This window comes from Gorilla gorilla, chromosome 5 (assembly GCF_029281585.2).
Source record: "Gorilla gorilla gorilla isolate KB3781 chromosome 5, NHGRI_mGorGor1-v2.1_pri, whole genome shotgun sequence".
Lineage (NCBI taxonomy): Eukaryota > Metazoa > Chordata > Mammalia > Primates > Hominidae > Gorilla > Gorilla gorilla.
This window is the reverse complement of record NC_073229.2, coordinates 159678616-159700702: the sequence shown is the minus strand read 5'-3', so window position 1 is coordinate 159700702 and position 22087 is coordinate 159678616. Positions and strand designations below refer to the sequence as shown.

The following is a 22087-nucleotide window of genomic DNA, read 5'->3' as shown; positions in this document are numbered from 1 at the left end:
ATATTGCAAAAAATTGGAACAAGAAGCTAACGAGAGATGAAACTAGTCAGGGAGATGGAGCATCTTGTATCCTAGGCAAAGTAATCATTTTCTCTTACATATTGCCTTTCAAAAATTTTCAGCAGGAGAGTGCCATTACCCGATTTACATTTTTAGTCAGGTCATTCTGATAGCAGTGTGGAGAATTTAAGAGTCAAACTGGAGTCAGATGACTGGTAAAGGGCCCATCTGAGGAAGTTAAAAAGAGAGAATGGATATGCTTTGGCATAAGATGCATTTAGGATACTCTACTGTTCTTACTAAAACACTGGGAGGATTGTGGTGGCTTACAGCAAGATAGAAATCTAGGAGAGTATGTTTAGAACGGAAAGTTGAACAGCTCAGTTTGGTACGCATTGGATTAGTAATCTTTCTCGTTGCTTCCTCACAGGATTTAGGGAAGCACGAGACATAGAGATATAGTTTGTAAGGTGTGGCAATGTCAGTAAGAATGGAAAAGCCGGCCTCCGTAAACTCTCACTGTACAAATGAAGCAACAGCTTACAGCGCGTGGCTGTAGGTACAGGAAATGGCCTGTATTCACGAGTCCACGAGTAGCGCATCTAGTATTTTTCCAGCCCTGGTGACTCAGAGCTGAAGATGGCGCCTGTGGCAGAAATCAGAAAAGTGGGAGGGAGCATTAGGTGTAGAAAAGGATGGCGTTTTAACTTTTGTTTTGTTTTCCACACACAGGGAGATAGCTCTAAAGGAATAGTGGATAATTTTTTCTTAAAATTTTGTCTGTAGTACAACTTCATTTTCCACGCCTTAAAACCATGTTTTCTTTTGTGGGCGCGATCGCGTGGGGAGTGACAAATCTGTTTCTTTGCCGCATTCACTCATTTTCTTATTCTGGGCGGCTTCCATGACAGCCTCCCCAGTTTTCCTTTGCCCAGTCAGTTTTTCCCTGCGCTAGCTACAATTCTAAGGCGGAAAGAACATTTTCGGAGGTGAGGGCGGGGAAAACTCAGACTCTGTAGGGGCACCCGCGCATTTCCGGGTCCCTTACCGCTCCGAGTGGAGGAGACTGTTCCCGCTCGCATGGCCGGGGAGGCGGGAGCCCCCTAAGTTCCCTGAAGCTCGCGCCCGCCTGCGGCCTGAGGGCCCCCGGGCAGGCGCCGCACGGCCCCTCCTCCTGGAAGAAGGCGGTGGAGGCGCGGGGGCGGGGCCGCGGTCTTCGCCTAGAGCGCGGGACGCATTGGTCGCCATGGGAACGGCGGCGTAGGCTGGCGCTGACGTCAGCAGGCGGCGCGCTGTCCGCACTGCGGCACAGAGCCGCGGCTTGCTCTCAGGATACGGGTCGCTGGCGGGTTAGGTGGCTGCGCGGCCGACTCACTTCGCGCACGCGCCGCTAGGCTGGGGGAGTCGATTTGCACTGCTCCGGGTGTCGGCTCGGGTGGGACGGGTGGTTCTGCGTACCCCTCTCCGTGAGTACATCATGGGTGCGCTGGTGGCGGGAGCGCGGGCCGGGGAGCTCGGCCTGCCCGGCCCTCTCCTGGGCGGCGTGTCGGGGCTGCTGGAGTCCGAGAGCGCGGAGGCTGATAGCGTAGTGACCGACGAGCGTGGGCCGGGTGTCCCGAGGGAATGCGATTTCTGAGAGTCCTCACCGTACTTTCGCGCTTCTTTCACTGGTCTCCGTGTCTCCGGAGAGTTGAGCATGGTGCTCTGATAGAGAATTCCATCTTTGCCTTTCCTACTCCCGATTCTTATTTAAATGCTTTTAAATCAGATGCGTACTGAGTGTGTTTATTTCCTTTTAGAGTGTCAACCTGGGGCTGAATCTTCAACCTGTCAAAGCCTTCCTAATTATGTCTGAGAAAAGGTGATCAATTTGTTATATTTATAAGAGCCAAATTATATTAATAGGGTTGTTTCGAGATGCATAAAAATAGAACAAAAATGTAGACCATTTGAGAATCCTTATCAAAGGTTGTGCTGCGTTTAGCATTCCTGTGAAAACATCTATTGTGAAAATAAAGCTTTTCCCTTTCTTTTGAGAAAGAGATGCCAACAATTTTTTCACCTGTTGCGTAAACAGTTGCTGTTACTGCTTGGGCGTTAGGAGGAAGATTGCTTCTTATGAGTACTCTGGGAAATTTTTAAAAGAATGCTTGAAAGAAATTCAAATTCCAAAAGTGTTTTTAAACGATACCTAGAATCTTGTTTATGAAGAATAATATTTATGAAGTTAGAATCTTGTTTACTTATGAAGAATCTTGTTGATTTATTCTTTGAATTTTGTATACAGGATTTTTGTTTGTCTTTTTTTCCCTTGCGATAACATTTGGTTAAGGAGCGAATTATCAAGCCTCTCAGTTTTTTCTCCCATTGATATTGAGCCATATATTGGCTGGTAATCAGGTTGTCTGTAAAATAAAATGAGATGAAATGTAATCCATTTAATTTTCCTGTGTAATATCTCTTAGACGCTCCTGTGAAAGGGTTTGTGAGGGAGAAGTTGTAAAATAATGGAATATATAAGAATCAGAGGTGTCTTTTAAAGTCCTATCTGATTTTTTGCAGAGGTTACTAATCAAATATTAGCCATTAATTCTATCATATGTTTACTGTAGTACATATTAAGATTTAGAGATGGCTGAGCGCAGTGGGTCACGCCTGTAATCCTAGCACTTTGGGAGGCTAAAATGGGTGGATCACTTGAGGTCAGGAGTTCAGTATCAGCCTGGCCAATGTTGGTGAAACCCCATCTCTACTAAAAATACAAAAATTAGCCGGGTGTGATGGCCCACACCTGTAGTCCCAGCTACCAGGGAGGCTGAGGCAGGTGAATTGCTTGAACCCAGGAGGCGGAGGCAGCAGTGAGCTGAGATTGTGCCACTGCACTCCAACCTGGGCAACAGAGCGAGACTCTGTCTCCACAAAAAAAAAAATTAGAGATGATTTCTGTACTGTATTTGCTGTGTTATCATTAAATAATATTAGTATTTATTAGTTTAGTTGTGTATTAAGCTGTTAATAGTAAATAAGTATATGATTTATGTATTTTATTTATAATTATTTACTTATTTTTAATACAATAATAATGGACATAATGTAATTTTATTGCAGTGTACTGATTACTTTGCTTTTTGGTATTTTCTCTTCTCCTTACAGTACTAAAATAGGTGCCATTTTAAATTCCCAGACAAGGAAAAACCAAGGATTAGAAATTAAGTAGCTTGCCCAAGGCCACACATCAGTAAGTGGTGACACTAGAGCTCAAGCCTGAGTCTTTTTTACTCGCTTTGCTTTTGCTTCTCTTCACTTCGCTTCTCTCTTCTTCTCCTCTCTTTTCTTTCATAGTGGCAGATACATAACTATAAGAGAGCATTGGCCTGGCCCTCCAAAGCTAGCAGTTTGGTGGGAGTTACAGAACATTTTACCAGGGTGAAAATTCAAGGTTGAGGTAGAGGGAGCTACAAAGATTAAGGCACCCTGGAAGCACAGAAGAGAAGTTCTTAAATGCCCTTCAAGGTGAGAATGCTCTCTAGAGAAGATATCATTTGCCTTTAAAGGATAGTGAGGAGTTTGTTAGAGAGACAAAGGAGGAAGAACATTTTTCAGGGGAGGGGATATGTGTGTAATGATACGAAAGCAGGAGAGAACTTGGCACACGTGAAGGCCTGCAGGTAGTTTCACATGTCTGGAACACAGTGGATGTGTGAAGGGGACATTTCATAAATGGCCTTGGACCTCAATGGTAAGGACTTGATATTTTTTTCAGTGTGCGATTGGGAGCTAGTGAAGAATTTTAAGCGAAGAAACGACACCATCACATTTGAATTTTAGAAAATTACACTAGTTGCTGTGTAGATGATGATTTTTTTTTTTAAGGGAAAGGTGATAGTGGCGTGGAAACAATCTTAAAAAGCATAATCCTTCCACAGTGTTTTTGTCCCTCAGAGTTACTGTCTCATGTCACTGCCTTTGGGGGTGATGGGAAGACAGTTGGAAGAATTCTGTAAAGAATTGTCTACATGTCACTTCTACAGGTGTCACCTTCCATTCATTCCTTAGCCCCAGCTTGCTAAGTTTCTGCCCCTCTATAAACAGCTTTGACACACGTGACTTCCTACTTGCAGATTCAGTGGACTTTCTTCAAAACCTCCAACCCCTTTTGATGCCACACAGTATATAGGCAACATCTCCTTTAAAACTCGGGTTTGCTTCTGTAATGCTTCTATCTCCCAGTTTTTCACCTATCTCCCTGATTTTACTTTATATTGTAGGCTCACAGGATTCTCATTGGCTTTTTATTTTCTTGGAACTATCATATTTATAAATAACTCCCAAATCTTCAGCCTATGGTCTCCCTGCTGGATTAGTAGATTGCCTAACAAACATAATATGATTATATACATAAACACACACACACACGTGACAGTAATAACAGTTGTTGTTTTTGAAGGGCTTGCCATGTGCTAGACATTGTGCTTAGTATTTTATTTGCATATTCTCATTTAATCTTTATAAAAACACTGTGAGTGATTTACTCTTATTATTGTGAAAGATTAGGAAGTTGATGTCCATAGAGGTGAATCTGCTGGCAGATAGAACTGATATTTGGATCCAAGGATCTGAAAATGGAGCTGATGCTTGTAGCTGCTCAGTGCCCTTCAGATACCCAACTCAACATGACCCATACTAAGCTCAGTGACTGCAGCCTAACAACCTGTTACAGTTACAGCTAACATTTATTGTTGCTTCTTCTGTCTACGGTACTGTTCTAAATCATTTAACCCTTACAACAACCCTTTGAGTCGGCACTGGTAGGGTGTTTTTATAGATGAGGAAACAAAAGTCACGCAAGTGACTATGGAAACTAATTCTAGGACATGGGTTTTAAACTACTGCCCTGTACTGCATTATATTACAGTGTAATGATACTACTAATCTACTTATTCTAGTTCTAGAAACATGGGAATCATCTCCGATTCTTTCTCCTGCCTCTTCATTAGTTATTTAATCTTTCTGAAATATTACCTCACTCCATCACCTGGAGCGCACTGGTGCAGTCTTGGCCCCCTGCAACCTCCACATTTCAGGTTCAAGCGATTTTCCTGCCTCAGCCTCCCCAGTAGCTGGGATTACAGGCACCCACCACCACGCCTGACTAAGTTTTGTATTTTTGGTAGAGATGGGGTTTTACCATGTTGGCCAGACAGGACTCAAACTCCCGACCTCAAGTGATCCGCCCGCCTTATCCTTCCCAAGTATTGGGATTACGGACATGAGCCACGGCGCCCAGCAGGCTTTTTTTTGATGAATCATAGTCATAATATAGGTCAGCTTTTTCCTTGCCTATTAGATGACCATTGAGTAGTATAAATATTAAATTTTTATTTGTTTTATGATTTTTCTACTTCTGTGCTCTCAGGTTTCAATTACTCATGCTGTCATTGCACTTACCTTTGCAGCTTCTCTTTTCTAATTTAATATAGACTAGAAAGTAGAAGACTAGATTTATTAAATTTATAACTGCTAGAAGGAGTAAATACAGGCTCCTATCACTAAAGTATAGGAATTTTTACTCCATGGATTTAGTGATGTCTGTTTTGACTGGGTGCCACGTAGTTGTTGCCTAAGTTAACTGACATAGTTAGGTATGTTTACGTAATCATTCCTTTCTTTTTAGAATTTCTTAGACATTTCTGCAGGAAGAACATGAATGTGGATGTCCAGGGAATTGGAGCATTAACCAATAATGCCTTGGGCCCAGTGTGGTGGCTCACGCCTGTAATCCCAACACTTTGGGAGGCTGAGTCGGGCAGATCATATGAGGTCAGGAGTTCAAGACCAGCCTGGCCAACATGATGAAACCCTGTCTCTACTAAAAATACAAAAATTAGCTGGGTGTGGTGGCGCACACCTGTAATCCCAGCTACTCAGGAGGCTGAGGCAGGAGAATCGCTTGAACCTGGGAGGCGGAGGTTGCAGTGAGCCGAGATCACGCCACTGCACTCGACAAAGGGAGACTCCATCTCAAAAACAAACAAATCAATAATTCCTGAACCAGCTTTTTTTTTTTAACACTCTTCAGTTTTAGTCTCAAAAACATGCATATTATGTTCTAAATGTTCTAATGTGAGAATATGTTCATTTTAGACATGCACCCCGATTTTTTAATAAAATGGGCAATTTAGTAATATACATACTGAGTTGAACCATGGTTTTGAGTAGTTCTGACACACAGTAATACACATCCAGGTTTTATTAAAGAAAGATGGTGCAAATATTTGTACTGTCCTTCTCTATTGTAGCAGAATTTTCAGTGGCAGACACAGAGGTATTTAAATTCACTGTGAGTGTGCTACCCACAAGCATGCTTTAATGTAATATTGAATGCTCTTAGGAAAGTCAATCCTGAGATGGAGTTTGGTTTCTTAAAAGTGCGTTGAAATGTTCATTAATGTATTAAAACACTTTAAAAAGTTTATTAACATACCACGTTAGATGTGCACTGCCTTCAAAATGTTTTTTTGTTTCAAATATATAAATACTTTATTCAGATATGATCTAGGTTGTTTCCCTTGATTTTAGAGCCCTAAACTGATTCAAATGTACCCAAGTCATTTGCATAAGATTGGGTTAAGGGAACATAGCTTTATTGGTGTAAACTTAATGAAGTAGTGGACATACAAAGGCATGATCTTGTGTGAAGAATGTTTTATAATTTTTATTTGGAAGTTCCATATTACAAATACATCTCCTTTGTTTCGATAGGATCCTGATTGAGTCAATGCTTTGCGTTCTCAGTCCTCTGCATAAAGCTGAGAGATGCCTACAGGTAAGACTTCTATGAAATTTATGTATAAAATTTATGTTTTATACATTTACTTTTAAGTTTGGTTTATTTTAAGGGATTCTTGAACAGATTAATGAATACAGTAGATGTCATTGATCAAGTATACTACATTTAGAGATACTTATTGGTTTTGTATTCGGTTTTCTATTTAATGTTGTGATTAAGGTTAGTATGTATTTAATGGATGGTAGTTTGGGACTCAGATGGACAAGGTAAATAATGATTACAACATAGGGTTAGTTTTTATTCTTTATCGTCAAAATTGAATGTTTTACTCCACCACAAGCATTGGCAATCTTTTCTAAAAGGGCCAGCTAGTAAATATTTTAGGCTTAGTCTCTGCTATAACTGCTCAACTCTGTGTCTCTGTCTCTTTTAAAGCATGAAAGCAGTTATAACAATTCTTAATCAAATGGGTATGTCTGATTTCAATAAATCTTTACAAAAACAAGTGACTAGCCTGCAGGCCATAGTTTGCCGACACTTGCTCTAGAGCACCCATTCATTCATCATTTATTAATTTAAAACATAATGACTATGTATACTATGTCAGACCTCGTAATAGTAGCTGGGGATGTAGTTATGGGGGAAACAGAAAATATGTTTCTTTATATAGATATAAAAATAATTATACAATTTCCATTTGGGTTGAGTGCTGTGAAGGAAGAGAACAACCTGCTATGTGAGAAAAGGGAAAATTAGATGAGTTTGTCAGGAGATGTTTTATTTACAGGCAGATTTAAACAGACAGGTTAACACCAGCCAGGTGAGGAATTAGAGGAAGCTTGCCTCAGAAACAGCTTCATGTGGGAAGGAGCTTGCTGTGAAAGAGGAGCTAAAGGAAGGGTATTATAGCTAGAACATAGGCATCTAAGGGGATATTTGTCTTCATTTGCAGCCCTGGAGATAGATCAGGAGGTATGGAGCCCTGTAGGGCATATAAAAGACTTATTTTATCCTAAGTGAAATGGGAAATTTTCAAGGGCTTAAGCATTATCTTCTTCTTGTTTTAAAGGAAAAACCTGTTAATATTTGTGGAATACTGATTACAGGCTAGGCATACCTTAGCCATTTTTCATGCAAAATGATCTTTGGCATAAGATAATTGTGATTTTACAGATAAGGAAAATGAAGTTTAGAGATGTTAAGTAACTTGTCTAAAGCCACATAACACATAACTAACAGTGGTAGATGCTACTGTTTATCAGAAATAAAAAGTTAACTTAGCAAAGGAGACTTTTAGAGTGAGTGGCCAAAAAGGTCAGAGGGATACAGGTGAATGTTGTGTCACTAAAGTCAAAATAAAAAATATTTTAAGAAGGAAAGATAGGTGAGTTTTTCTAATGTAGCTAGAGAACTCATGCCGATATTTACAAGAACTTATTTCTTAACATCCTAGTAGTGTAGGTTGTGTGTTATGATAGAGTCGTTTACAAAATCACATGGCTGCATCTTTTGTAGCTGAGAGTGAAGCAAAAGTAAAAACCAAAGTTCGCTTTGAAGAATTGCTTAAGACCCACAGTGATCTAATGCGTGAGAAGAAAAAACTGAAGAAAAAACTTGTCAAGTCTGAAGAAAACATCTCAGTAAGTAAATGATCATTGGGTAATAGTGATTTACAGTATATCTGCATAAAATGCAGATATGGCTGCATTTTATGTTAAAATTCTAAGGAATTTTGAAAATTAAAAACAGTAACACTATGTCATGGTCAATAACATGTGGTAAAAATAAAGTTTACATTAGAATCAACATCACTGTGGGAATATTGAGTTCATTCTTGAGTGCCATCCTACAGGAAGAACACACACACAGTGGGGAAAATGACCAGAGATAGTGGGGAAACTCAAAACTAGCCATGATAACATTTTTGAAGAAAATATTTTTAACCCAGAATTCTGAAGAACTTAGGAAGTAGTATCTTAACTTCAGATATTGAATAGCTTGTGCTTATTTAAACTATTTCTGTGTGATTCTACCCAACAGAACCAGGAGAAATCAATGGCCGTATGGTAATAATTATCCTTTTATGTTTGAGGTACACTTTCAAATGATAGAATCTTTGGCAGCACACTTGAAGGAATTAAAAATACAGTGCTCAAAGACCAAGCAAATCAGCAACTAACTACAACCTGATCCCCTTGGAATCATAGAGAGTCTGTATTGGCATCCACAGTTAATGCACTGTGCCCTCTTTATACCTATCTCCCTACTTGAGTTGCGCTTTTTACTACTTTGACCATTATCTCTTCTGTCCTCACAGAAAAAAATAAATAGGCTCTTGTGTAAATGGTACATAGTTTTTTTTTGTTTTTTTTTTTTTTTGGCAGGAGTTTTACAATGAGTTATAATCCTACATTTTGCTTGTAGTAAGATTTACCCCATTTTTTCTTAAGACCTGTTCATTTTAGTATTCTGTCTGGCAGCTGTCAATGTAACAATACAAATTCTGAAGTGAGGCAAAAATAAGTAGTAAAATTGACCAAAATCCAGCTGCACATATGTGAGGGTTCATAGTATATACACCGGTGTATGACTGCACAAAAATTTCGAACTACTGACAGAATGGGACAGATTAGCACTCCCATAGTGATTGCTGCTCTGAAATAGCATGTGCTTTTTCTGGTGGTACTGGTGCACAATATGGTAGGGAATAGTGACGTGGAGGATGAAACATTGCTTATTGGTATATGCGCTCCCCTCAGATGGAGTGGTTTATGTTGGGCAAAAGCAAAAAGAACCCTGGAAACAGTTGTCTGCAGAGATGTTTTATGCTCAGAGAAGAACCTCATATTGTCTCTTAGTATTAAAGAACTGGGAGTTGTGAGCCATGAACAAAATGCAGTTTAGACCAAGGTTTAAATTAAATGGTTAATCAGAATAGGCAGAGGCTATGTCCATTTACCTAAGGTCCAGTTTAAATGTTGAGGAGCACATAAGTGTGAGGTGACTAAGCATAATTTATCCAGCCTCTCTTTGCAAACACCAGGACTGAATAGGCTTCTTTTCTTTGAGAAATAAGTACACTAGGAACAAATATTTGGGAAGATATTTCGCAGCTCAAAAGAACAGGAATATTTCTAGAGGACTTAGAGGAGAACAAAATATTTTTGACATGATTAACTTTAGGAAGTAAAAGAGGAATAGCTGCTTTCATTTGCTAGATGCCTGAATGCTTTCTATCTTTAGGCACTCTTCTAAACACTTCATATATATTTAGTCATTTAATACAAACGATGAAATTACAGGGTTTTGTTTCTGTACAGGAGAAAACTACATCAGAAGTTAAGTAACTTGCTGAAAGTTACATAGTAAATGGTAGAACCAGGATTCAAACACTGAGAGTGGGAGTGCAGAATCCACTGCCTTAACCACAACCCAATATTACCTATTTTAATGAAATTTGAAAAGATAGGACTTCTTCTTTAAAGAAGAACAGGGAATCCTATGTACAGAACAGGCTGAGATGAGAAATGGAGCAGTCTGAAATAAAATTAAGCGAGGAAAAAAGTCAAAATAGGGATTCATAATAATGGCAGGTTCATCTTATGTTCCAGTTATATGTAAGGCACAATAATAAGAGTTTTACAAATATTATTTCTAAATCTCATGTTAATCATGCGAGATAGATATTGGGACTCTTTTTTTGCACATGAGAAATTTTATAAACAGACATGTTAGGTGATTTCCTTAGGTCATTTAGTCTAAAATAGGATAAGTGGGATTTAAGACCACAGTCTCTGCAATTTTAAAGTGCATGTTCTTCAGTTGCTTCCTTAAAACTATATCTCGGGCCTAAAATGATGGAATTGACACTACGGAAAAATCTAATCAGTGAAGTGGGAGACAAATTCGAGGTGGGAAGAAATGACCAAAACTAAAATGAAAGAAATAAATGATGAGGACATAGAAAGATATTTGACCCACAAATAAGTATTCCCGGACAGTACTAGTGGAGCAGAAACAATAATGAGCATGATGAAGAAACCTTCCTGAGATTTCTGAAGAGATGAGTCATCCTGCATTCCAGGCAAAAATTTATGAGATGAGAACTATATCTAGAAAATTCTTTTGTTTGTATCTTAAGAGTCAAATAAATATTACAGACACCTAAACAGGAAAACATATAGTACATTTGAGACTTCTGTGTAAAAACACTAAATCCAAAAGACAATGGAGAAATATTTAGAGCACTAAGAGAAAAATTGTAGCCTGAGGAATCTGGTCACCTAAGTTGTCAGTCATTTGTGATGGTTGTTGTAAACATATGTGCATTATTAGAGAAATATCAGTGTTCCCTCCCTGGAAAAAAAAAAGATTTAAGATTTATTAAAGATGTAGTACCATTTCTAGATATGAATCAAAGTTAAGAATTTAAGAATAGAACATCTTAAGATCTTAGAGGAAGGGATGAAGGGAAGTTGGTTAAGGAGTACAAAAATATAGTTAGAAGGAATAAGTTCTAGTAGTCAGTATTACAGTAGGGAAATTACAGTTAATAATTTATTGTATATTTCAAAATAGCCAGAAAAGAAGATTTATGTTCCCAACATAAAAGATAAATGCTTGGAGTAATGGGTATCTCAGATGCTCTGATTCGATTATTATACACTGTATATGGTGTCAGAATATCACGTGTACCCCCAAAATAAGTACAACTATTATGTATCAGTTAAAAAAATTTTTAATGGGAAATTTATGATCCAAAAATACCATTGGATGAACTTTGAAATCAGTTAAATATATAGAACTTTCTTAATTATTATATATGTCCAGAATAATTCCTGAAGATTTTACATTAGTTATGTGTATATGATAATGTGAGAGAACAGAACCAAATTGTTTTCAAAGATTGAGCAAAGCATCCTAGCTTAGGAAGAAAAAGTCATGTAACCATTACTCTTGTCCCTAGCGTATAGTTAAAAGTTATTATTTCATCCTAGAGTTTGAAATAAATAAAACAAGTGATATATATAAAATAGATTATTACACTTTCTAAGTTGTCAGAGTTAAAAAAATTGAGTTTTTTTAAAAGAATGTAATGAAATAAGAAATTTAAGTAAGAGCAAACTCATTCATGACAATAAATGTAAATAGTTTAAGCTTCCTATTTTAAAAAGTGGGTTCAAAAATAGACTTTTAAAATATCAGGACCAGGCATCGTAGCTCATGCCTGTAATCCCAACACTCTGGAAATCCAAGGTGGGAGAATTGCTTGAGTGCAGGAGTTCAAGACTAGCCTGGGCAACATAATAAGATCCCGTCTCTCAAAAAATAAAAACTTACCTGGGCATGGTGGCATGCTCCTGTAGTCCTAGCTACTCGGGAGGCTGAGGTGGGAGGATTGCTTGAGCCTGGGAAGTCGAGGCTGCAGTGAGCCATAATCATGCTACTGCATTCCAACCGGAGTGATAGAGCGAGACCCTATCTCAAAAATACTACTAATAATAAATAAAATAAAATATCAGGTATTTTACTTGCAAGATTCACACATTAAACAAAATGACATAAAGTTTAAAAGTAAAAGTGTGCAAAAATATAGACAGTTGTCTATGTTTTTCTTCCTGAAAAGAAACTTATAGCTGTCTCATTTATGAATGTGTTAAGAGAACAAAAAACCTATGTAAATATATGAATACATTGAAATTAATCATGTTAAAAGAATAATCTATCTCAGCCAGATAGTTCCCCCCAAGAACTTAAGAATAGCTTAATAATTGGATATCAGTCAATATTAAGATGTTAGTGCAAATAAATTGAATAAAACCATGTAATATAAAAATAACAAGGAAAAAAGCTATCATATTTTAATTGGAAATAGGATAGTAATGGATTTTTTAGAACATTTTGGTGTTCATGTGTGTGAAAACCATACATGTGAGCAACAAACCTAGAGCATGCTGTGGGGTTCTAGGAAAACTCAAATCCACACATATACATGGTATATTATGTATGATTTCGATAGTTTTCCATGGGTCCCTTTGGAAAGGGAGACACCTAGCCTACAGGTTCTTCCTTTAAAATCAGGACCTGCAAGGGAAGATGTCTTTTCATCATAACTGTTTAATAATCTTAAAGTAAATATGTTAAGGCATGAAACATAAAGATATGATAGCTTTTTTTCAATAGGTATTTGTCCATATTTGTTGCATAGCAGGCACCATAATAAGTGCTTTACATGTATTAACTCATCTAATTGTCACATGCATCCTATAAAATCAGTATAAACTGAAGAACTGAGGCACAGAGGTTAAGAAACGTAGCCAGGATCATATAACTAATAGTAGTGAATCCAGGTCCTACTGATTCTATGGTGATGTGCCTGCCTTGGCCTCCCAAAATGCTAGGACTACAGGTGTGAGCCATAACAGGCTCCCTGTTATGCCAGTGTGTAGTGTACAGTGTGGGCAAATAATGTGACACTTAGTGAGGAGAACAAATGATCATTATTGATGGTTTGAATGCTAATATTAGAAAACCTATGTGAATCAACCTGTGTGAACAAAATAAGTATACAAAATTAAAGATTATAGCTAGAAACAATAAGAAAATATTGGAGAAAAATACAAAAATTAACAGATAGATATCACCTACATAGAAACTACAAAAGTCCTGAAAGATCTTAAAAGTAAATTTTCCAAAAGTACAGATTCAAATAGAAAAAATTTATTAGTAGATATTACACATAGGTTGCACTTTATATATACCAGTTGTTTCCAGATTAATTTTTAGGTTTAATCCAATTGTAATAGTTTCCAGTGGATGATTTCTTTAGTTGCAAAATTAGGCTAAAGTTAATGCAGAAAAATACAAAAGGAAGATTAACTGAAATATTTAAATATTTAAAACAAAAGTCCAGGCACAGTGGCTCACACTTGTAGTCCTAGCATTTTGGGAGGCCAAGGCAGGCAGATCACTTGAGGCCAGCAGTTCAAGACCAGCCTGGCCAACATGTTGAAACCCAGTCTCTACTAAAAATATAAAAAATTAGCCAGGCATGATGTTGTGTACCTGTAATCCCAGCTACTTGAGTGGCTGAGGCATGAGAATTGCTTGAATCCGGGAGGTGGAGGTTTCAGTGAGCCTAGATCATGCCACCTCACTCCAGTCTGGGCTACAAGAGCGAAACTCTGTCTCAAAAAAAAAAAAAAAAAAAAAAGAAATTGTAAATATAATTAATAAATATTATTGTTAGGTTGCTTTAGCTTTTGGGGGAAGGAATTTTATCTCACAAACTAAAAATTACATTTCAGATAACTAAAAAACTTAAATGTAAAAATCTAATAGGCAGATATTTCCATAAGAAATTAAAAATGGCTGGCTGGTTTAACATTCCAGTGTGGAAAGATATTCTGTTCTTAAAAGGGATAAAAGACCTCCCAAATAAAGACAGCATTTTCTGCCTGCACACAGAAGACTCAATAAGTATTTGTTGAATGAATGAATAAATCTAATGTATAAGTTTTTTTTTTGGGTCAAAAACCAACTCACTGAGAAAAATATGTAATATTTTTATAGTCATAACATTAATACTCTTACATATAGCTAATGATAATAATTGCTAATACTTATTGAGCAACTACATAATGTGGAATAAGAAGGACCTTCTGAGTATTTTATAATTATCCTATAATCCTTGGAACAAAATTATAAGTAAGTTTCATCCCTTTTGTTAACTTGTAAAGGAGTTGCATAAATTGATGTCATAAATATTAAGATAACAGCTAAGTGAGCAAAAGGAATGAAAAAATAAAACCAGATACAAGAGAAAATAACATTGACTAATAAAATGTAGTAATATTTTAAAAGAGATTCAGATTGGAATACCAAGATATTTTTGCTTATCAAAAAGGTATTTAAAAGTTTATTAGTAGTAAGGTAGCGAGCAAGGCTTTTTGGTAGAATGCTGGTAGAAAGGTAACAGTACAACATGTGACACGGTTTGGCTGTGTCCCCACCCAAATCTCATCTTGAATTGTAACTCCCACAATTCCCGTGTGTCATGGGAGGAACTCAGTGGGAGGTAATTGAATCATGGGAGCAGGTCTTTCCCATGCTGTTCTCATCATAGTGAATAAGTCTCACAAGATCTGATGGTTTTAAAAATGGGAGTTTCCCTGCACAAGCTCTCTCTTTGCCACCATCCATGTAAGATGTGACTTGCTCCACCTTGCCTTCCACCATGATTGTGAGGCCACAGCCATGTGGAACTTTAAGTCCATTAAACCTCTTTCATTTGTAAATTGCCCGGTCTCAGTTATGTCTTTATCAGTGGCGTGAAAATGGACTAATACACTGTCTTTGAAGTGGTTCAAGTTTTTCCAGCAGTATTCAATAGCCTGGTTATAATTATGGAAATAAAGTTCACTAAATTTGAACAGTGCCTGCAGTTTTACCAGACAAGTATATGGATAGGAAGTACATGAAAATGGCGGATGATGATTGAAGTGATGGATTGTGGGATCAAAGCATCAGGAATTGGATAAGAGGGGCTTGATAAATAAAGAGAATATACTGGGCTCAGAGCATAATAAACTGCTTATTATTTTACATTGCTAAGTCTGGAGTGGTTTGATACTCAGCAGTAGTAACTGGAACAAATAAATATAAATTGTTAAGAGTAAGCACTCAAATTGTAGCTATAATTATGTATGAAGTTGCATATACATTCTTTTAAAAGGGCATAGTTAAGCCAAAATTTCCTCACTTTTATTGTGTATACCATATTATCTTGATTTTATCCTCTCTCACTTTATTTTTATAATAGTTCTTTTGTAGAGGTGACAGCTTCTTCATCTTATGAATTACATTCTCTCAAACTTTTTGTTTTGTGCAGTGAATTGATTTTAAAAGGGTAGAAAATCTTCATGGTTTCCTAGGTATTAATAATATCTTTCATGTGTTCATTCACCTATATAAGTGCTGGCCTGGATTTAGCTTATAAATCTGTAATTACCTTGGCTGTGTCAAAAACAAATTTAGAACCCCAGTGTTTTCAGGGGGTAACTAAATTTAAAAAGCCTTAAATGGGCTGGGTGTGGTGGCTCACGCCTGTAATCCCAGCACTTTGGGAGGCCAAGGTGGGCTGATCACGAGGTCAGGAGTTCAAGACCAGCCTGGCCAACATAGTGAAACCCCGTCTCTACTAAAAATACAAAAAAAAAAATTAGCCAGGTGTGGTGGCAGGCACCTGTAGTCCCAGCTACTTGGGAGGCCGAGGCAGGAGAATCACTTGAAGCCAGGAGGTGGAGGTTGCAGTGAGATGAGATCTCACCACTGCACTCCAGCTCAGGTGACAGAGTGAGACTCTGTCTCAAAAAAAAAAAAAAAAAAAGCCTTAAATGGATTATACTGGTTGAAGTAATTTAACTGTATGCCAGAGCAAAGCCCAGCAGTATTTAAAGGATTCCCAACAAAATCCAGCCACCAACAATATAAAATTGATAATGTCAGATATTCAATCAAATCTACCAGGCATTTAAAAAAAGAAAGATAACCCAACCCATTACCAAAAGATAAGTCAATCAATAGAAACAGACTCTAGGAGAGGAATAGGAAAACATAAAAAAGATGTAAAAGAAAGAAATAGAACATATTTTCAAAGACCAAATTATACTTCTACAGATTAAAAAAATAACAGTATTCAAAATTTTAAATTGACTGTATGCAATTAGCACACTGGACAGTGCATTAAAATGATCAGTAAATGTCAAGAAATAACAATATAAATTACTCAAATCAAACAAAAAAAAAACAGTGGTGGGCTGGCATGGCCTGTCCAGGTTTATAAGAGCTGGTTGTTAAATATTAGGGAATTTTGTAAACTGGTTGTTAAACCATTAGTAACTTGAAATTGGCTATTTATGTGAATACTTACATCATGGAAGTTGGTAAACACTAGACTAGGCTTTTTGTTTATACTGCCCTATCCTTACTGGAGAGTTTAACAGCATACCACTAAAAAAGGCCTTTGGAGTGGAGTTGGAGAGAAGGAGGAAGAGAACACCAATGACCTATAGGACAATATTAGGCATTTTAACTTATGTGTACTTGAAACCTGAGGAGTGGGGACAGAATACATTGGAAGAAATAATGACTAAAAACTTTGTAGACTGTGTAGAAACAATACACCCACAGATCAGAGAAGCTCAACAGGTCATAAAGGAAGAAATATGAAAAAATCATACTACAGTTTCTGAAAATGAAGGATAAATTGGAAATCTTAAAAGTAGCCAGAGAAAATAAAGACATTTTATATAGGAGAATAATGACAGCAGACTTCTCATCAGAAACTATTCTAGCTAAAAGACAATGGAACAATATTTTAAAATACTGAATTAAAAAAAAATTGTCAACCTAAAATTCTCGGTCCTCAAAAAGTTTTTATTTCACCTTCATTTTTGCAAGATATGTCTCCTTGCAAAAATGTAGGCGAAATAAAAACTTTTTGAGGTGTACAAAAGCTGAAAGAATTTGTCAGTAAACCTGTAGTATAAAAAAGTGTTAAAAAAAAAAAAGGACATCAATACCAAGTGGAAATTTTGATTTACAAAAAAGAAGAGCACAACAAATAGTAAACGTGATATAGAAGGATTTTTGTCTTACTAAAAAATCTCTTTAAAAGATATTTTATAAAAGCAAGAATAATTAGGTTTTTTTTATAGGATTTATAATAAATGTTGAGTGTCCCTAATCTGAAATCCAAAATGGTCAAGAATCCAAAACATTTTGAGCATGAATATGCTCAAAGGAAATGCTCATTTGAGCATTTTGGATTTTGAATTTTGAATTAGGGATGTTGAACCAGTAAATATAATGCAGATATACAAAATCCAACAAAATCTGAAACACTTTTTGTCTCAAGCATTTTGTATAAGGGATATTCAACCTTTATTTGTAGAAGTAAATGATTTAACAACTGTCTTAGTTTTCTGTTGCTTATAACAGAATACCAGAAACGTAATTTATAAAGAAAAGGAATTTATTTCTTACGGGTTTTAAGGCTGAGAAGTCCAAGGTCAAGGATTCACATCTGATGAGAGCCTTTTTGCTGGTAAGGACTCTACAGTCCCAAGGCAGTGCAGAGCATCATATGCCAAGGGCGCTGAATGTGTTAGCTCAAGTCTGCTTCTTATAAAGCCACCAGCCCCACCGTTATGATGATCTAATCCAGCAGTCCCCAACCTTTTTGGCACCAGGGGCCAGTTTTGTGGAAGACCATTTTTCCATGGAGTGGGCCGGCGGGGATGGTTTCAGGACGAAAGTGTTCCATCTCAGATCATCAGGTATTAGTTAGATTCTCATAAGGAATGTGCAACCTAGGTCTCTTGCATGCGTCGTTTGTAATAGGGTTGTTGCTCCTGTGAGAATCTAATGCTGCTGCTGATCTGACAGGAGGTGGAGCTCAGCCAATAATGCTCTCACCCACCACTCACTTCCTGCTGTGCGGCCTGATGTGTAAAAGGCCATGGACCAGTACTGGTCTGAGGCCTGGGGCATGAGGACCCCTGCCCTAATCCGTTAGCCCATTAATCCATAAATTGGTTAATCCATTGATGGATTAATCTGCTCACGAGGGCAAAGTCCTCATTACTCAATCACCACCAAAAGGCCCCAACTTTCAATACTGCCAAATTAAGGACTAAATTTTAACATGAGTTTTTGAGAGGACAAATGTTCAGACTGTAAGACCCACATAGCAACAAGTATGGGAGGAAATAAATAGAAGTATACTTTAGTGAGTTTCTTTCTTCTTTTTTTTTTTTTAAGACAGGGTCTTGCTCTGTCACCCAGGCTGGAGTGCAGTGGTGAGAGCACAGCTCACTGCAGCCTTGACGTCCTGGGCTTAAGCAATTCTCCCACCTCCACGCCCTCAGTAGCTTGGACTACAGGTGCACACCACTACATCTGGCTAATTTTTGTTTTTTTCTGTAGAGACAGGGTTTCACTGTATTGCCCAGGCTGGTCTTGAACTTCTGGGTCCATGTGATCCTCCTGCCTTGTGTTCCCAAAGTGCTGCAATTACAGGCATGAGCCACCACACCTGGCTGAATTTCTTAAAATGTATGTGAAGTGGCATTATTTAATGGTAGAAAATTGTATTAGTCTGCTCTCACTGCTATAAAGAGCTAACTGAGACTGGGTAATTTATGAAGAAAAGAGATTTAGTCACCTCACAGTTCAGTACGCTGTATTGGAGGGGCATGGCTGGGGAGGCTTCCAGACACTACAGCCATGGTGGAATGGGAAGCAGGCACAGTCTTCACATGGCCAGAGCTGGAGAGAGAGTGAGTGAAGGGAGAAGTGCTACACACTTTCAAACAACAGGATCTCAGGAGAACTCATGAGAACAGCAAGAGGGAAGCTGACACCCATGATTCAGTCACCTCCCACCTGGTGCCTCTTTCAACATGTGGTAATTCATCATGAGATTTGGGTGGATACACAGAGCCAAACCATATCGTTCCACCCCTGGCCCCTCCCAAATCTCATGTCCTTCTCACATTTCGAAACACAATCATGCTTTCTCAACAGTTCCCCAAGTCTTAACTTATATCAACATGAACCCAAAATTCCACAGTCCAAAATCTCATCTGACACAATCTCATCAGAGACAAGGCAAGTCTCTTCCATCTATGAACCTGTAAAATAAAAAAAAGTTAGTTACTTCCAAGATACAATGTGGGGACAGGGATTGGGTAAATGTTCCCATTCCAAAAGTGAGAGATTGCCCAAAACAAAGGGGCTATAGGCCCCATGCAAGTCCAGAACCCAGCAGGGCAGTCATTAAATTTTAAAGCTCCAAAATAATCTCCTTTGACTCCATGTCTCACATCTAGACGACCCTGACACAAGGGGTAGGCTCCCAAGGCCTTGGGCAGCTCTACCCTGTGGCTCTGCAGGGTACAGCCCCTGCAGCTGCTTTCACTGGCTGGCATTGAGTGCCTGTGGCTTTTCTGGGTGCATGGTGCAAACTATCTAGATCTACAATTCTGAGGTCTGGAGGACAGTGGCCCTCTTCTCACAGATCTACTAGGCAGTGCCCCAGTGGAGACTGTGTGGGGGCTGTAACCCCACATTTCCCTTCTGCACTGCCCTAGTAGAGGTTCTCCATGAGGGTTCCACCCCTGCAGTGGACTTCTACCTGGACATCCAAGCATTTCTATACATCCTCTGTAATCTAGGCAGAGGTTTCTAAACCTCAACTCTTGCCTTCTGCACACCCACAGGCTCAATACCACATGGAAGCTGCCAAGACTTGGGGCTTTCACCCTCTGAATTAATAGCCTGAGCTGTATCTTGGCCCCTTTTAGCCACAGCTGGAGCCAGAGCAGCTGGGACACAGGGCCCCATGTCTCAAGGCTGCACAGAGCAGCGAGGCCCTGGGCCTGGCCCATGAAACCATTTTTTCCTCCTAGGCTTCCAGGCCTGTGATAGGAAGGGCTGCTGTGGAGGTCTCTGAAATGAACTGGAGGCATTTTCCCCATTGTCTGTGCTATTAACATTTGGCTTTTCTTTATTTATGCACATTTCTGCAGCCTAGAATTCCTCCTCAGAAAACTGGTTTTTCTTTTTAACCTTTTGATCAGGCTGCAAATTTTCCAAACTTTCATGCTCTGCTTCCCTTTTAAATATAAATTCCTGCTTCAAGTCATTTCTTTCTTTATGCAAATGAGCATAGTTTTTTAGCAGCAACTAGGCCACATCTGAACACTTTGCTGCTTAGACATTTCTTTCACCAGATACCCTAAATCATCTCTCTCAAGTTCAGTGCTCCGCATATCTCTAGAGCAGGGGCACAGTGCCGCCAGTCTCTGCTAAAGTATAGGAAGAGTGGCCTTTACTCCAGTTCCCAATAAGTTCTTCATCTCCATCTGAGACCTCGTCAGCCTGGCCATCTCTGTTTATATCAGTATCTGCATTTTGGTCATAACCATTCAACAAGTCTCTATGAAGTTCCAAACCTTCCTGTCTTCTTTTGAGCCCTTCAGACTGTTCCAACTTTTGCCTGTTACCCAGTTCCAAAGTCACTCCCACATTTTCAGGTATCTTTATAGCAATGCCCCACTTCTCTGGTACCAATTTTCATATTAGTCTGTTCTCACACTGCTGTAAAGAACTACCTGAGGCTCGGCGCTGTGGCTCATGCCTGTAATCCCAGCACTTTGGGAGGCCAAGGTGGGCAGATCACCTGAGGTCAGGTGTTTGAGACTAGCCTGGCCAACATGGTGAAACCCTCTCTGTACTAAAAATAAAAAAAAATTAGCCGGGTGTGGTGGCACATGTCTGTAGTCCCAGCTACTCAGGAGGCTGAGGCAGGAGAACAACTTGAACCTGGGAGGCGGAGGCTGCAGTGAGCCAGGATCACACCACTGCATTCCAGCCTGGGCAACAGAGCGGAGACTGGGTAATTTATGAGAAAAGAGGTTTAATTACTCACAATTCAACAGGCTATACAGGAGGCATAGCTGGGGAGACCTCAGGAAATTTATATTCATGGTGGAAGGTGAAGGGGAAGCGGGCATGGACTTTACATGGCCAGAGCGGAGAGAGAGAGAGAGTGTGTGTGAAGGAGGACGTGCTACACACTTTCAAACAATCAGATCTTGCAAGAACTCCATCACGAGAACAGCAAGGGGATATCCGTCCCCATGATTCACTCACCTCCCACCAGGCCCCTCCTTCAACACGTGGAAATTACAATTCAACATGAGATTTGGGTGGAGACACAGAGCCAAACCATATCAACGATGAGAAGCTAAATATGTGTATTATAAAACCTAGAGTCTTCATAAATTTGTTTTAAAAGGATAGCTAAAAAGCCAATAATGATATAATGGAATCACAAAAATCTGTTGAGAAAGATAGTTGGAAAAGAGGGCAAAGAGGGCCGGGCATGGTGGCTCACGCCTGTAATCCCAGCACTTTGGGAGGCCGAGGCGAGTGGATCACGAGGTCAGGAGATAGAGACCATCCTGGCTAACACGATGAAACCCTGTCTCTACTAAAAATACAAAAAATTAGCCGGGCGTGGTGTTGGGCGCCTGTAGTCCCAGCTACTCTGGAGACTGAGGCAGGAGAATGGTATGAACCCAGGAGGTGGAGCTTGCAGTGAGCCGAGATCACACCGCTGCACTACAGCCTGGATGACAGAGCGAGACTCTGTCTCAAAAAAATGAAAAAAAAAAAAAAGAGGACAAAGAGACAAAAAACAAATAGGACAAACAGGAAATAATAGAATAG

General features: G+C 38.9%; 1 protein-coding gene across 18 annotated transcripts in view; it reads left to right on the top strand.

Moving 5' to 3' along the window:
- Positions 1-1275: 1275 nt before the first annotated feature.
- AHI1 (Abelson helper integration site 1) overlaps positions 1276-22087 on the top strand; it is a 215308-nt gene continuing 194496 nt past the window's right edge. For 5 of the 18 annotated variants that reach the window (XR_010134375.1, XM_055391068.1, XM_031012265.2 and 2 more), the window contains exons 1-5: positions 1276-1466; positions 1800-1861; positions 3154-3238; positions 6763-6826; positions 8306-8430. Coding sequence is in view for 17 of the 18 variants with exons in the window: in XM_055391068.1 (XP_055247043.1) it covers positions 6817-6826; positions 8306-8430 (135 nt within the window). In the remaining variant the exon portion in view is untranslated. The other 13 variants (XM_055391071.2, XM_055391067.1, XM_004044724.4 and 10 more) reach the window with 7 other exon arrangements.